At 43.6% G+C, this 16166-nt stretch overlaps 1 protein-coding gene across 6 annotated transcripts in view; it reads right to left on the bottom strand.

The window, feature by feature from the left end:
• The window catches only part of LOC144772229 (uncharacterized), a 98400-nt gene extending 84163 nt beyond the window's left edge, over nucleotides 1-14237 (bottom strand). For 5 of the 6 annotated variants that reach the window (XR_013599694.1, XR_013599695.1, XM_078656404.1 and 2 more), the window contains exons 1-2: nucleotides 13962-14237; nucleotides 10361-10416 (exon numbers count right to left, since the gene is read on the bottom strand). Coding sequence is in view for 3 of the 6 variants with exons in the window: in XM_078656404.1 (XP_078512530.1) it covers nucleotides 10361-10416; nucleotides 13962-14178 (273 nt within the window). In the remaining 3 variants the exon portion in view is untranslated. Of the gene's footprint in view, nucleotides 1-10360; nucleotides 10417-12892 lie in introns of all 6 variants that reach the window. The other variant, XR_013599696.1, reaches the window with a different exon arrangement.
• Nucleotides 14238-16166: the final 1929 nt, after the last annotated feature.

The following is a 16166-nucleotide window of genomic DNA, read 5'->3' as shown; positions in this document are numbered from 1 at the left end:
AATGGCTACCCTTTGAACCAAGGATGGTTACTGATTCCTACAGTGCCTCTTCGAAAACAGGTGTTTCAGTGGTGCCATTGCTCTCCCAGTGCCGGGCATATGGGTCTGGAAAAGACGGTAGATCAAATCAATCGTCGGTGTTGGTGGCCATCCATGAGACCCGATGTCAAGGCATGGATATCGCTGTGTGATGTCTGCGCTACTGTCAAGGCTGATCATCGTCGCCCCGCTGGTCTTCTGCAACCAATGCCTGCGCCTTCTGTTCCGTGGGAACGCATATCCTTGGATTTCGTGGTGGGCCTGCCCAAGGATCAGGGATGAAGGCGGTGATGGTGGTTATTGATTTTCTGACTAAGATGGGGCATTTCATCGCCTGTCCTCAGGTACCCACAGCAGGACAATTGGCGCGTTTGTTGATGGTACACGTTGTTCGACTGCATGGCCTGCCTACTGTGATCATTTCGGATAGGGGTTCCCAGTTCACGGCGAGGTTTTGGAAGTCATGGTGTTCTTCTTTGCATATAGAGATGGCTCTATCCACCAGCTTCCACCCACAAACAGACGGGCAAACGGAGCGCCTTAATCAGATGCTGAAGCAGTTTCTGAGGTGCTAATTGGATCGCAGCAAGGACAATTGGGTGGACTACCTGTGGCTTGCGGAAGTGGCGTGTAACAACGCAACTCATAGTGCCACGCGGGTCTCACCCTTTTACTGTTCCTATAGGCGTCATCCTCACTTTCTTCCTTTTCTTCATCCCTTCCAGGACGGCGGGGTGCCGGAGGCAGCGAAGAGAAGAGGGCGGCCTGGCCCTTTGTATCAGGTGGGGGATTGTGTGTGGTTGTCTACCAGGAATATCAGGTTCCAGAAGCACAGCGTGTTCAACCCTCGTTACATTGGTCCATTTCCTATCTTACGGCGCATCAACCCAGTGGCCATAAAATTGAAGCTACCGCAACACCTGAAAATCCATCCGGTGTTCCATGTTTCGCTGTTGAAGCCTTCTTTGTCTTCCGTAAAGCGCCTCCCGCCGCCTCTCGTGGTTCAGGATGGGTTGGAATACGGGGTGGAGAGTATCCTTGATTCGAAGCGGCAGGGGCATGGCCTTCGGTACTTGGTGTCCTGGAAAGGGTACGGGCCGGAGGAGAACACCTGGGAGCCACCCTCTTCAACATATACATGAGCCCCCTTGCATCCATCGCACGCCAACACAACCTCAACATCATCTCCTACGCAGACGACACCCAGCTGATCCTCTCCCTCACCAAAGACCCAAACACCGCCAAAACCAACTTACACGAAGGAATGAAAGAAGTAGCCGAATGGATGAAGAACAGCCGCTTAAAACTAAACTCGGACAAAACGGAAGTCCTCATCTTAGGTTCATCCCCCTCTGCCTGGGACGACTCATGGTGGCCTCCGGCCCTGGGAACAGCACCCATACCTACGGATCACGCACGTAACCTGGGCTTCATCCTGGACTCCTCCCTCTCAATGACCAGACAAGTCAACGCCGTCTCATCATCATGCTTCAACATCCTACGCATGCTCAAAAAAATCTTCCGTTGGATCCCCACCGAAACAAGAAAGACGGTCACCCATGCACTGGTCACAAGCCGACTAGATTACGGAAACACCCTTTATGCCGGAACCACAGCCAAACTACAGAAAAAACTCCAACGCATCCAAAACTCCTCAGCCAGACTCATAGTCAAGTCAAGTCAAGTCAGTTAATTTATATAGCGCGCTACATACCCAGAGGGTCTCAAGGCGCTTGAAGAAGGGTGGGGAATTACTTGTCGAATATCCAGGTTTTAAGTTGCTTTCTGAATGCTAGGTGGTTCTGAGTGAGGCGAAGGTGAGTGGGAAGTGAGTTCCAGGTTTTAGCCGCCAGGTAGGAGAAGGATCTTCCTCCCATGGTGGTTTTGTTGATGCGAGGTACAGCAGCAAGGGCTTGGTTGGAAGAGCGTAGCTGGCGGGAGGGGGTGTAGAAGGAAAGTCGTGAGTTGAGGCATTCGGGTCCAAGTACTCATACTAGACATCCCCCGCCAAGCTCACATTTCCGGTCACCTGAAAGACCTCCACTGGCTCCCCGTCAACAAGAGAATAACGTTCCGTCTCCTCACCCACGCACACAAAGCCCTCTACGACCTAGGACCCGAATGCCTCAACACGCGACTGTCCTTCTACACCCCTACCCGCCAATTACGTTCGTCCAATCAAGCCCTCGCCACAATTCCGCGCATCCATAAATCCACCATGGGGGGAAGATCCTTCTCCTACTTAGCGGCCAAAACCTGGAATTCCCTCCCCACCCACATCCGCCTTACACAGAACTATATCTCCTTCAGAAAGCAACTAAAAAGTTGGATATTCGATAAGTAAAGCACCCCCCTCCCTCAAGCGCCTTGCGACCCTCTGGGTGAGTAGTGCGCTATACAAATTTCTGAACTTGAACTTGAACTTGAGCCTGCGTCTGGTGTCCATGCGCCTCGTCTGGTGGCTTGGTATCATAGGAGGTTCCCTTCACGTCCCGGCCGTCTTCGGCGCTCTCGGTGAGGGGGGATGTACTGTTACGATCCCCTGAGCGCCTCAAGAGGGAGAAACAGACTGTGTGCCCCGGAGGTACGGAAAACAACTACATGTCCCAGAATGCCTAGCGCCTAATGATGGGCGGTGCTATATAGGAGGAAACTTCCCGTTTGCCTCGTCGGATATTCTTGCTTCATAGACCGAGTATTAGCTTTCTCTCTGACCGGGAGTTCATTGTTCATCTGTCCACAGGATTGCCGTCTGAATCTCCGTACGGCTCGCGGCTGAATTGTGTATCAGCAATTCCGCCGGTTTGTTTCTACCGCGCCTGCATTCCTCCGTTGGCGAGCCTTCTTGCATCGGCTCATGCGGAGGAATCTTTGTTCCTTTATTGGGAGTTTACCGCGTCTGAGTTCCTCCGTTGGCGAGCCTTCTTGCATCGGCTCATGCGGAGGACTCTTGGTTCCTTTGGTGGGAGCTTACAGCGTCTGCGTTCCTCCGTTGGCGAGCCTTCTTGCATCGGCTCATGCGGAGGACCGTTGTTTCTGAAAAGTTCTGATTTCATCTTTGCCCTCTGTTGGTGAGTCTCATTTCCGAGGTTCTTGCAGAGGACGAAATCCCGCCATATACCCTCATCGTCTTACCAGGCTTGGTAAGAGTATTTCCTGTCATTCGAGTCTGCGTCTTGCGACTCCGGCTGGGAATCATACTGAAAATACATTGCCTCAAGTACCAGCTGAGTTATCGGAAGAAATCCTATTTCAGTGGCTCAGGTACTGTGACTTTATTTTCTCTCAACAGGGTGAAGTAACCCTTTATTATAATTATTCTTATTCAACGTGTACCAAAGAAACACGGGGCTGACAAGACACTATACTAGACCTTCCCCTCTACTCGCAGGTACTATCACACAAGTGTCCAAAACATACATAGTCAAGAGATTATATGATAGAGTGTAAGGGCTGTTATCTTTGTTGTGTGTTACAGGGGGACATAGCTACATTCGTATCCTTCTCGGGATTGGATGAAAAAGAGGTGCCATAACCTTCCAGTACCGTGACCTTAGTTTCCTTTACAGGTAGATGTTATTACTGGTGGGTTGTTGTGGTTGTGAATTGTTTGGTGTGTAGAAATAGGTACCAACGGTCTTGTTGTTTGTCTTTCAGATCTCCCTCCCTGCTGTCCCCTTCCTTCCCCGCGGTTTTTGCCCTCGTTTGATCATTCCTTAACCCATGGCTATTACAGCAATCTGGGTTTGGATAGATCAGGAGGTGGCCTTCTTTTAACATCACACTGATCCTGAGGACTGAGAGGATAACAATAGGATCTAGTAACGGGATCCAAATCTACACAAAAACTCTTTTAATAATTCTTGAATCACAATTTTTATTAAAATCTTTGCTTGTGATGGTCCAAGGATTTTTAAACTCACAACTATTTTCTGGACACTGCTACATATCCAGTGGTTACCTCTGGGTGGAGGTTGCATACAACTAGAAAAACCCTATGATGATGCACCCACGCTACGTAAATTGGTGGAGAATCAAGATATACCACCACACCGCTTATGTGCGTGTATGAGGGTTTTTTAAGCAGGTCACCAATAACCTAAAAACCCTGGTGCTGTAGTTTCAAGTGATCCATTCTCCATTTGATTGTTGATTATATAGCCTGGAAGCTGAATGGATCCACATTTCTATCTCCCCCACCTTGATTGATGAGTTTGGCAATTAGAGACATCAGGCTCATGATCGACCAAATTATTTTCTAAATTTAGCATTTTTTTGTTGCAATAACAAGCGATTTTGTATTTCGTGCGGGGTTGCCCAAGGCACTGCCAATGACCATTGTATTTGCACATTGACATCTAAACAGTGACTGTATTATAAAATATTCCATTGAAGCTTTACATTTCTCCCTTCTTCTTGCTGCATCTTTCAGAGACAATGAAGAATAGTTTGTCTGGGGCACATTTATGCTCGGCACGTGCTGCTTTCCTGACAGTCATATCCTCGAGCCATTCTACTCAAAACCACATTACACGGAGAGTTCACCAATCCCTTTCCAATTATTTTTTTTTTAATTCAGACAGAGCGATCTTTCATTTACTCTGAACTTAAGGATGTCTTTAAAGCGAGTAGCTTGTGATCTGGGCATCCAGTCACATTCTAACCATATAATAATATCAAGACTATCTTGTTAAAATGAATAAAAACGTTATTTAAATTACAATAACAAAAACATGTAAGAAAACGTAAATATAAAGATAATACTGAAGGCACGCAAGCTGCCAGAGAGAGGTTAAAAAAATTAAGATAATACTTAAGGAAATCCATTAAATAGTGGCGGCATGTTTGTTCATTTTTGGTTATCACTGACTTCGGCATTAGGAGTAGCATTATAGCTCGAGTTGGTGTGGTTTTAGGGCCTAGGATAAAGTTACTGATGAGGGCTAGGGATGTGAAGTGATGCAGAAATACAGAATTGGGGCTAGGGTTATGTTTGGGATTAGGTTTAGTTCAAAGTTAGACTTAGGGTGGAATTTGGGGTTGTCGTTAGGGTTGGGTTAGCATTAGGGTTAATACAGGTGTGGGTGAGTGGTTTTCCTGGTGTTGGCAATGCAATATAAAACAGATTTACTGTGGCTATGGATTTCTCAAAATTAATTTCATAGAATTGTTTCCTTAACACTACATACGGATAAGTCCATGGATGTCAATTCACCTAAATTAATGGGGTGGCGAAAGACACATCACACGCCCTTTGACCCCCACTTTCAATCATACCCACATACTTAAACATACACACACATTCCTACATATACATTCGCTCACATACATAAACACTCTCAGCCGCAAGCATGCACACAAGATACATTTAAAAGCATTTTTTACTTACCTCAGTTTCCATGGAAGGGCATATTCTTGCCTATTGTAATACATTTTTATTACACAATTAGTGAATAATTTATTTTATTTATTCACTATGAGTGTAATAAAAAATGGACAGAAAATAAAGAGTGGAGCACTAGCTGTGATACTGGCACTGGAGTTGCCACCTCTGAAGCCAGGGGTCACAAAGGCAGTGCTAGGGATAGCAAAGGGCAACCCAGTGGTCGCGACCCCTAAATGACTTCCATGGACTCATCTGCAGGTTATGCAGACAAAATATGCTTTGAAAAAGTTCCACTGCTTATCTAGTCAGAGAGAAACACGTCAGTGATAATCTGTCAACTAAAAAGGTAATACTGTAACCAAGTTTGTCTTCTTTTATGCTACGGACGACGCTCCATCTCCAAACCACACAGTGTCCTCTAGATTGTGATATCCTTCCAGTATCTATAGCTAGAGACACCTCTAAGGGCACTAACATTAATATAAATAATTAATGCGAAGAGCCTGCTGACTGTGCTTTATGACTAGGATACAAAGTCATATCGAATACATATTGGGCCTGATTCACAAAGGTAAACTTACACTTTTGTGTAGGTTTACGATTGTTTGCAAGTCACAAAGGAATTTTACGAGTAGTATCTTTACAACTCGTGGCAGAAACTCTGCATATAAAAAGAAAGGCAGTAGAAAAGATACTATTCCTAAAATTCCTTTGTGAAATGCAGAAATCCTAAATTTACACAAAAGTGTCCGTGTATCATTGTGAATCAGGCCCATTATTTACATGATATATAAGACATATTTAATAGAAGATATAAAAGGTAAAGTCGTGGAATGCATATATTACTTTATAGTGTCATGCCTAGAGTGTGTTTGAAGCACTGCTCCATCTTGGATCTCAGCAGATGTGGATCATTTCCCTTCAGATACCCCTCTGTCAATGTTCCCAGTCTACAGGCTTTCCGAGCTGTTAATGTACATGCCTAAATAAAGCTATCTGCAAACTATGCAGTTCATTGACGTCATCCTTAGGCTATGTGATTATTAAAATGGTTTATGCAGGTGTGTTGAGAATCACACTAACTTCTGTCAAACAAATTATATGTGTTACTGGCAAGCGTTTAAAGGGGCATGTGTTTATGGCAGTCACAAATCTAGAATGTTACAGGACTGGAAAAAAGCAAACTTTATCTGAAAGTGTCTCTTATCTGTTACTGTCGAGCACTAGATGGATGTGCTCTAAGCACTGTTCTGTGTGCAATAAATCACCAGAGGACCCCTTCTGAGGTGTCCTCTGCTACTGCTTAAGATAAGCTTTCTTTCTTTCATTGACACTCAAGGCCTGATTATGAGTTCGGCGGTCCGACCGCCCGAAAACAGCGTCCCTTGCCACCAGTAGTCCACAGCATTTGCAGTCTTTAGACCACCGTATTACGAGTTGACCACAGTGCCTGGGGTGTGACTGCGGTGGTCTTGAGTGGTTTTCCGTGTCTATCAATGCCTCTGTATACATTTTAAATGCACGTGTTGAGTGTACACATATGTATTGTACATGTGGAAAAATACCACCTACCCATTGTCGGAGTCAGGCCCATAAGTGACCAGTCCAGCAATGGGCATGTGGTTAAAAAATGACTCACCTGTAAATCGCCACAAACAGGGTTTTATTCTTTGGGATGAAGATGCTGCTGTGAAGGGGTGACCTAAAGAAAGGGATCCATGTCGAACTGTACCTGGAAGAATAGGAGATGGCTAAGTATGCACCTCAAATCTTTTCTTACCACCGACTTGAAGCTGGCAGGCAGACCACCAAGGTCGACTTGTCGGAAAGCCAACTGGTAATTTGGATGGCAGTGCGGCACCTCAGTGCTGCCCTATGGCAGCTGCCTTTCCCGACCGCGACCCTGGCGGTGTGCTGGCATTGTCTGTGGGTCAGTCGCGGTCTTTGAAAACACAATCCACTGATCTTGTAATATGGTGGTCGGACATCCGAGCTCACTGCGGCTAGACGTCCACTGCTAGTACTGCAGGCCGCGGACCACCAAGCTCGTAATATGGCGCTAAGACTATCAAATTGGAAGCATGCCTTACTGGGAGATGCTCCACAAGGACTCAGTGAGATACATGCTCTGACTCGCGTCATGACATTTTGTAGCATATTTTGTTGGAAAACGAGTAGAAGTAACTGGGTAGTATATAATAACACCATTTATCTTTCACTCACACAGAGAATGTGCCACCCCTTACTCCTACTTATAGAAATGCAGCAGAGGCAAAGTAGAGCCCATCAGCACTGAATAGTGCACTGTCCCGTCATAGATGAAAGGCAGATGGATCACTGGAAAAGTTGTTCCTTCCTTAATAGTAAACATCGTACCTCATTCTGCAGCATACAAGTATTGACACCATCAGCAAGAGGATTTATATCTGGCTGTCTGAGTGCTATCACAATCTTCATTGATGTGTTTGAAACTCGCAACGTCCTAGGCAGGGTATGCACTGGAGATTTGCTCCCTTACTAGAATGGGTACCTGAGTATTTTGGCATTTGATTAGTTCTGCAGTATTCAAAACCAGCTCGATTTAACAGTTTTAGCTCCACTGAAGGGTTCAAATGAAAGTAACCTCCAAAAAAGAGAGAGTTTCCCAGATGAACCAGAAAGGACTGGGTAGTACAAGAAGTAAACAAAAAAAATTCCTTTCTGTGTTTCTCAGTTAAATTCACACCAATTCTACTATTTCAAAATTTATCTCAAAACTTATGACCATCTCGAAAATTCAATAAGCACTTCACATATTATTACAACACCTGTAGGTTCATATTTATCATAATTTTATTTCTTTGAAAACAAGATTGTTTCATTTAAAATCACACAATATATTCAATACACAGTTGCTGTGAGATCTTTCTTACAATACAAACAATTATTTGTATCGTGTTTTTGATTTAACTTTATATTCAGTACCTTCCTTTGTATACAGCAAATAAACACTATTACATCATAAGTTCATACAATACAAATATAATAAAAATATTATAAAAATATAGAGTCCTTTTGTCAACGCATTTCGGTGTCTTTTTTTTAATTCAGTGAACACCTTCTTCAGGACTGAACAATTAAAAACATCATTTCTTCAATATTTAGTGTATTGGGCTTTCAAGTATTCAAGCAGTAGACCTTCTAATGGCTTTTGGTCCTCTCAATAGGAGTTTCAAAGAGACATCATATTCGTTTTTTTGTGCACAACGGTGCTCTATTGTCTCCTTAGTTCCTTGGGCTAACCGTCTTTTTCATTTATGACAGTTGTGTATTTCTTTCCAGGGGGTATTTTTCAGTTTACCTCAATCCATGTGGTGCCACCTCTTTTCATAGGATATATATGGCACCTTCCAGTATAGTCCTTCCTACACTGCAATCGTCTCGGCAGTCTCCTCCAGTCTCCTCCAAAGGAGGAGACTGCCAAGACGATTGCAGTGCAGGAAGGACTTGCAGTGCAAAGAGGACTATACTGGAAGGACTCTATATTTTTATAATATTTTTATTATATTTGTATTGTATGAACTTATGATGTAATAGTGTTTATTTGCTGTATACAAAGGAAGGTACTGAATATAAACAAGTTAAATCAAAAACACAATATAAATAATTGTTTGTATTGTAAGAAAGACCTCACAGCAACTGTGTATTGAATATATTGTGTGATTTTAAATGAAACAATCTTGTTTTCAAAGAAATAAAATTATGATAAATATGAACCTACAGGTGTTGTATTAATATGTGAAGTGCTTATTGAATTTTCAAGATGGTCTTAAGTTTTGAGATAATTTTTGAAATAGTAGAATTGGTGTGAATTTAACTGAGAAACACAGAAAGGAATCTTTTTTGTTTACTTCAAATGAAAGTAAAACATCATGCCATCTGGGGATTAGCTCCATGAATTTGGAATTTCACAAACTGTTTAAATGAATAGAGATTACTTAATTGAAGTTTGAGTTGTATAATCTACTAAAATCAATATTGAAATAAGAAACAAAAGAACTGCATGTACCACAATACAATGCGGGATTACTGAAAGCATACACAAATGTGGCACGTTCTTTGTTGCTGTCAGAAAGCACCAATTTTGTAGTATTGATCTAACAGGAGTGATGTATTTTCCACATCTCTCCAACCCCACGGCCAAACATACACTGAATTATATGTTGGTTAACAGAAAAACCCGAAAAAGCAGAATGCAATAAGAGAGAATATAGATTTTTCACAGCCTGGTGGGCAGAAAATCTAGATTTCATTAAGGATACTGAGGCTAAAATTATGCAAATCTCCTTTATTGCTCAGCAACAATGAAGAGATCTAGGACTTCGAAAAACATTCGAATATAGTATAAAGTCCATGTGCATGTAGTCTTCTCCCTTCTTTGTGCAGCAAACAAGATAACTTTAAAAATCTTTTTTGATAACTTTAGAGAAGACATTCAAAGAGTCTCTGAAACATTTAATTTGCAAGACAAGAGAACAATATTAAAATATATTCCCAGGGTGGGATCAATAGAGGAGGGATAATCTTAGCCTCCGTGTCCACCAGGCTGTGAAAAATCAAAATTTTATGGCATGACACTGAGGCCAACATTATGCAAGTTTAAAGTGTGTTCAACACATTATCAATCACATTTGATACAGGTTTAAAATAACATTTGTTTTGAAAATGCATTCATTTGACCAATCCCCAGCCCTAAGAGTATCTTAAAGGCCACCACCCAGAATAAAGGCTTTGGAAGCCGAGGCCCTTCTAAGAGAATGAGCACCAAAAAAGAGAATGAGCACCATTCCAGCTTCTTTCATAACATCCTTAACCCATCTAGCTACGGTGGGGGAGGAAACAGCTCTATGGGAAGTCCTGTGAGATATTAATAATTGATCAACAAAAAATCCTAACCTTAAGTTTCTTCTTTTGTACTCCAACAAACTCTTCACTAAACACAAACTTTTGTTCTGTGGAAAAAAGGGGTAAAAAACAGAAGTTGATATAGTTTTAGTTCGTTTTTTTAGAAAGAAACAGACTCCCTCAGGTTGATAAGCCCTACTGGTGACATCTAAGGCTTTAACATCAGATGTACATCTGAAGGAGACAAGGCACAGTAAAACAGTCAATTTATAGGACAGTTTCTTTAGTGAGAGAATAGAATTCTCACCCCAATTGGCAATTACTTTAAGAACATTCCTTACGTCCCATAGTGCAGAAGATTTGGGCAAAGGTGGATTTCAAACATGCATACTTCTCATGAGTTTTTTAGTTAATAAGTTTTGGCCTACTGAGGTACCATCTACCACGCAGTGCCCTGCTGCAATGGCTGATCTGTAAACATTAACGGTTCGATAGGCCAGGCCTGAAGCAAAGATCTCACCAAGAAAATGATAACTTGAACTACGTCAGCTGAAATGGGATTGTAATCCTGTCGCAGGCACCAAAAAACCCATTTACGCCAAGCCAATCTATAAGCTTTCCTTGTTCCAGGTGGCCAGGACTCTGATATGAGTCTGAAAGTGCTCTCCGAAAGTCCCGGGAGTTGCCACTGTCTCCTGAAATCCTCCATGCCATCAATGACAGGAGGCCCTGAAGAACAAGGGTGTAACATTCTCCCTGAGGACCTGTAATTATTTTCTCGAAGGTAGGAATGAGAATTCGAAAATCCACACTCATCTCCATCAGGATGGGGAACCATGCCTGAGATCTCCAGAGGGGAGTTATTACTGCCACCAATTCCTTGTTTCTCTGAACTTGAAGAAGTGGATGTGGAAGCATGGCAAAAAGAGGGAAGGCATAAGGTCTCATACCAATCCAATTCTGAAAGAACGCATCTTCCCCCAAGGCCAGAGGGTCCGGCCTCCAGCTAAAAAATTTCAGCAGTTGAGTGTTGACTCTGTCTGCAAACAGATCTATTCCAAAGGGTCCCCATAGCAACTGGATGGTTAGAAAAACCTCTCTGTCCAGTTTCCAGTTGCTCAAATTCCTGGAGAACCAGTCTGCTACCCTATTGTTCAAGCCCGGAATATGTACGGGAATCACTGAGATGCCCTTACTGATGCAGTACGCCCAGAAATTCTTGGCAATGTCTGAGAGTCCTTTGGAATGAGGGCCTCCCATCTTGTTCACGTATCTCACAGCAGATACGTTGTCCATGTGAAGCATGGCTTAACACTTGGCATGACTTACCCTTGGTAAAGCTCTGGCATTGCAAAGGATCCTGCCAGTAGTTCTAGGCAGTTGATATGTAGTTTCTTTTCTTGGGGGGGCCAGAGTCCCCCTGTCGATGAGTCGCCACATGAGGAACCCCATCCCTCTAGGCTCGCATCGGAGTCTATTATTAAATCTGGTTCTTCCCCAAAGATAGCTCTGCCGTTCCAGGCCTCTGCATTTCTCAACCATCAGAGTATCTCTTTCCTGGAGTCTGAGTCCAGGTAAACTATCTGAGAATAGGATGGGTTTGCTCTGAGGGCTTTGGCTTTGAGTCTCTGAAGGGCCCGATAATATAGGGGTCCCGGATATATGGCTTGGATAGACGAGGACAACAGGCCCAGTACCCTTGCTAAAGTCATTAGTGGGAAAGAATGGATCTTTAGAATTTTCCTTAACTCCTTCCTGAGTTTTCTGAGTTTTTCCCCTGGTAATTTCAAATCTGCTTGGACTGTATTTACTGAAAACCCCAGGAACTGTGTGTCCTGGCATGGAGTTGTTGACGATTTTTTGGTGTTTATAACAAAACCCAAGTGTTCTAAGAGTTTTATTGCAAGGTTTGTGTGTTGGGAAGCCACCTCTCTGGATTGAGCCATTATTAAAATGTCGTCCAGATATAAAATTAGTCTTACTCCTTTGCTTCTTAGCCAGCCTGCCACTGGGTGCAGTCCCTTGGTGAAGCACCAAGGGGCTGACGACAGACCAAAGGGGAGGCTGCAAAACTGCCATAGCTTGCCCTCCCAAAAGAATTGGAGAAACTTCTGATGCGGGGGCCAGATAGGGATGGTCAAATAAGCATCCTGCAGATCTAGGCGAGTAAGCCAATCTCCTTTCCTTAAAACATCTGAGGAGGTGGATTTCTTTCATTTTGAAATGGCTGTAAACCACCCATTGGTTTAAGTCTTTTAGATTTAAAACTGGCCCCATCTTTTTGTCCTTCTTTTCTATTAGAAAGACATTGCTGACAAAGCCAATTTATTTTCCCTCTCGGATTGCACCTTTGGCAAAAAGGCCTTTTACCTCTTGAGTCACCAAGGCAGAATCTTTTTGAGAGAACCGTATTTCTCGAGGGAGTCTCTCCTGGATGGGTAAATTTATGAATTCTATCTTGTAACCTTTGATGTTATCTAATACCCAAGGGTCTCGGCTCACCATGGTCCAGTTCCCACAAAAAAGGCCTAGCCTCCCTCCCACCTTTATAAGGGTATATGAAAGGTCTTTGGTCAGTCTTACCTGCTGAAAAACTACTTTGCCTTCTGTTACCCTTGAAACCTCTTCCTCTGAATCTTTGTCTTTGGGGATAGAAGGAAAACTGACCTCCAAATCCAGATTGTGAGGATCTTCCTCCTCGAGCCATGAAGGGTCTTGAAGAAAAATGTTCACGGCCGGGGAACCAGCCCTATATTCTCCCAGCCCTTCCAAAAATTCTGTTGTTGAAGACTTTTTAAATATCTTTTTGAGACTTTTGAATGGAGTCGAAAGCTACTACATATTTAGCCATTTCTTTGATAAATTCCGCCCCAAAGAGGAGGTCTTGAGAGGAAGCTCCCCCTTCTTTGTTAGCTAGCTCGACTAGCTTTGGATCTATTTTTAAGAGAACACTCTTTCTTCTCTCATTAGAGACTGCAGTGTTTGCATTACCGAGTAGGCAAATAGCCCTTTGTGCCCATTGGCGCAGCTCTTTAGAGTCTATGGGTGTATTGTTAAGGTAGGCAGCTTCTGCTAGCTCAAACATTTTCGTTAGAGGGTCCCTGATATCCAAGAGTTTGTCTTGGCAGGAATTAAGGTCCTTGTCAAGTCCTTTTCTTGGGTCTCTCCCGGTTTTGGAAATGAAAGCCACCACTTTGCTATCCGATCCGGAGTTAGGGTTATTTTATCAGGGAGAGGGGCGAGGACATTCAGATCTCAGTCGAGATCTGACCTCTTTGAGGATCTCTTTGCAGAGCCAAAAGGAGAGGTAATCACCTATGTGTTGGGAGGGGACCTACTCAGGAGAGAAGGGGTGTTATATGAGGAGGGGGTCAAACATATACTCCCCAAAGGGATCAACAATGCCCATTTTAGACCCTGAGGCCCTTGATGGCCTCGCCTTCAGTATCCAAAATTTCAGCTTCCTCCTCAGAGTTAAAGTCAGAGGTGTAGGAGAGATCAAGCTCATCCTCCTGCCCATCGTTACTGTCAATAGGGATAAGTAAAGCCGGCAATTTATGTTGCCCATCTATTGTGCTCGAGGCACTGTCATTGTCACCGCCAGAGCATGAGGTCAAAACGGTAGGGTTGGAGCTCTTAGGCTTTTTGATACCTTTTGGAGGGTTGTCGTTAATTGGCCTTTTCCTTTCCGCCATTGTATGCTCTGTGGGCTCCTCCTGAGGTCTTGCGGATGGCCAGCTTTTTTTAGATAGGCTTTCTATTTTTGTATTAATGGTGTCATCAAGAGCCCCCATTACCCTATCTAGGGCCTTATTAATAAGTCCTTCTAGTTTATCTTCCATGGAGCTGGTTGAAGGTTCTGAAGACATAACTAAGGTTAAGCTCAGACACAGAAAGCCTGCTAGAAGGTTAGTAAACTTCCAACTGTCAAAACACGTAGGAGTGTTAAGCGCATGAAATGGCTGCCTTAATTGTTATGGTAACCTAACTTGGTTCAACAAAATGGATGCCATGGTTTGCTCAGGATCTTTCCTTTAATTGAGGGTATTCAGGGATTTAGTCCTTTCTCTGTTACTATGGTCCTTTACCCGTTTAAAAACAAAATGCATGTGGGTAGAGCAGCCCGGACGGTAATTAGCGGCGTAAGCAAGAAATCCAGTTTGTCAGGCTATTCGTTTTTAAAGTTTTTATATGCTTGGAAAAGAGCCTCTGATTTATCTAAACGAGACCTCCAAGAGCCCGTTTCTTGATAGGGCTCGTACGGAGATCTCCGTTGTCTCCTGTTACCACAGTGATCCTGCACGGCCCGCGCCGAGCTTCAGCTGAGGCTGCGGGGTTACCATGGAGACTCAGTAAAAGCATGTCTCTCAGCACGGGATCAGCATTTGAAAGACGCCGGTCCCGAGTGAGAAGAGCTTTCCTCGGCCTGCATGAGCTGAAGAAAGTTAGCAAACACAGTTGGACGGAGGCGAGATTGTCTCCGTCTGACTTCTAAAGTGCACAAGTATCACAAGGCGGAGACGGAAGCTCTCCGCCTCGTCAACAACACAATACGATTTGGAAAACAGTGCGAGGGGGCGATGGGAGGAGCCCAAAAAAGGCAGGTACAGTCATGGATAAAGAAGGCAGGCACAATCATTAAGAGTCCCAGTATAAGGGGAAAGAGCGCCTGCAGTATAAAGCACAATATTGTAAAGATAGAACTCGGTGCAACTCACGAACGGGAAAAGGAAAGCAAAGTCAAAAGAAATGTCCCAGTTGTACTGAGCCAATACGGTAAACTGGATGTGAGTCAAAGGCAAAGCGATAACAAACTGAACAGTGCTAACAGCACCCAAAGTAATTTGAGGAAGTCTTGGCCGATGCTAACAGCACCCTTACCACACTGGGACCGGAGTTCTCCCTCGTCCTTACACCACCGCGGAAGGCTCAAAATAATCAGCAGCTTCTTCTGATCCAGAAGGGAATATAAACCCAACAGTAGTTCCTTCCCCCTTCGTAACTCATTTACGTTATCGCACATGGCAGTGTTCAAGCATAACCTGATGGGATTTGACAGGCAATTTCTAAAGTATTTTTGCAGCATTTAAACAATAATAAAATGAAAACACAACATAAGAAATATCACACATGAATAAGAAAAGTAGAGTGGATTTTAATAAATGATTTGACACTAAAAAGACAAAAAAATATATATCAGTAGGAATAAAGTTATTGATTTTTAAAGTTTAAAGTGAAAAATAGCAACTATAAGATAAAAGCGTCAACTGCAGACATCTAGTCACGCGAGACAGGGGACAAAGTCGAACATTTTGGCTGACCTGGATGAAGCGCGGATCAGATATAGGAAGTGGATTGGGATTGGTCTCCAGTTACCATTGGACTTAGAAGAATTTTTGAGGGCAATGTCTGAGAAGGTGATGTTCAATGGGGTAAGGCAGCCAGCAGTGTCCGAGGAAGAGGCATATTTCAGGAGCAGCAGGATGAAGTTGCATCAAAGATTTCTACATTCGTACTTAGACTCTTTTATGGAAGTTGAAAACCTCCAGTGGGACGAAGCATCAGGCTGTAGCCAACTAGGGCTCCCGGAGGCCGGTTACTCCTTCTGAGAGTATTCGCTGAACAGGATTTGTTGCTGCAGTGAAAAATGTAGCGGGAGCTGCTGCAATGTCAGGCCGACCAGCAATGCACCTTTGGAAGGAAAGGTGAGCTTCTTAGGTCCCGGTCTCCTCTTGGTTCGCAGAGAACCTTTTAGCAGCAAATTTCCTAAGTCTCACGTTTTGATCCAGGAAACAGGCTGCAGGCACCAAATAGGACAAAAAAATGGCAACTTTCTAAATATGGCTTTTTCAGTATT

The sequence above is a fragment of the Lissotriton helveticus genome, chromosome 1_1 (assembly GCF_964261635.1).
Source record: "Lissotriton helveticus chromosome 1_1, aLisHel1.1, whole genome shotgun sequence".
NCBI lineage: Eukaryota > Metazoa > Chordata > Amphibia > Caudata > Salamandridae > Lissotriton > Lissotriton helveticus.
This window is presented reverse-complemented; position numbering and strand designations above follow the sequence as displayed.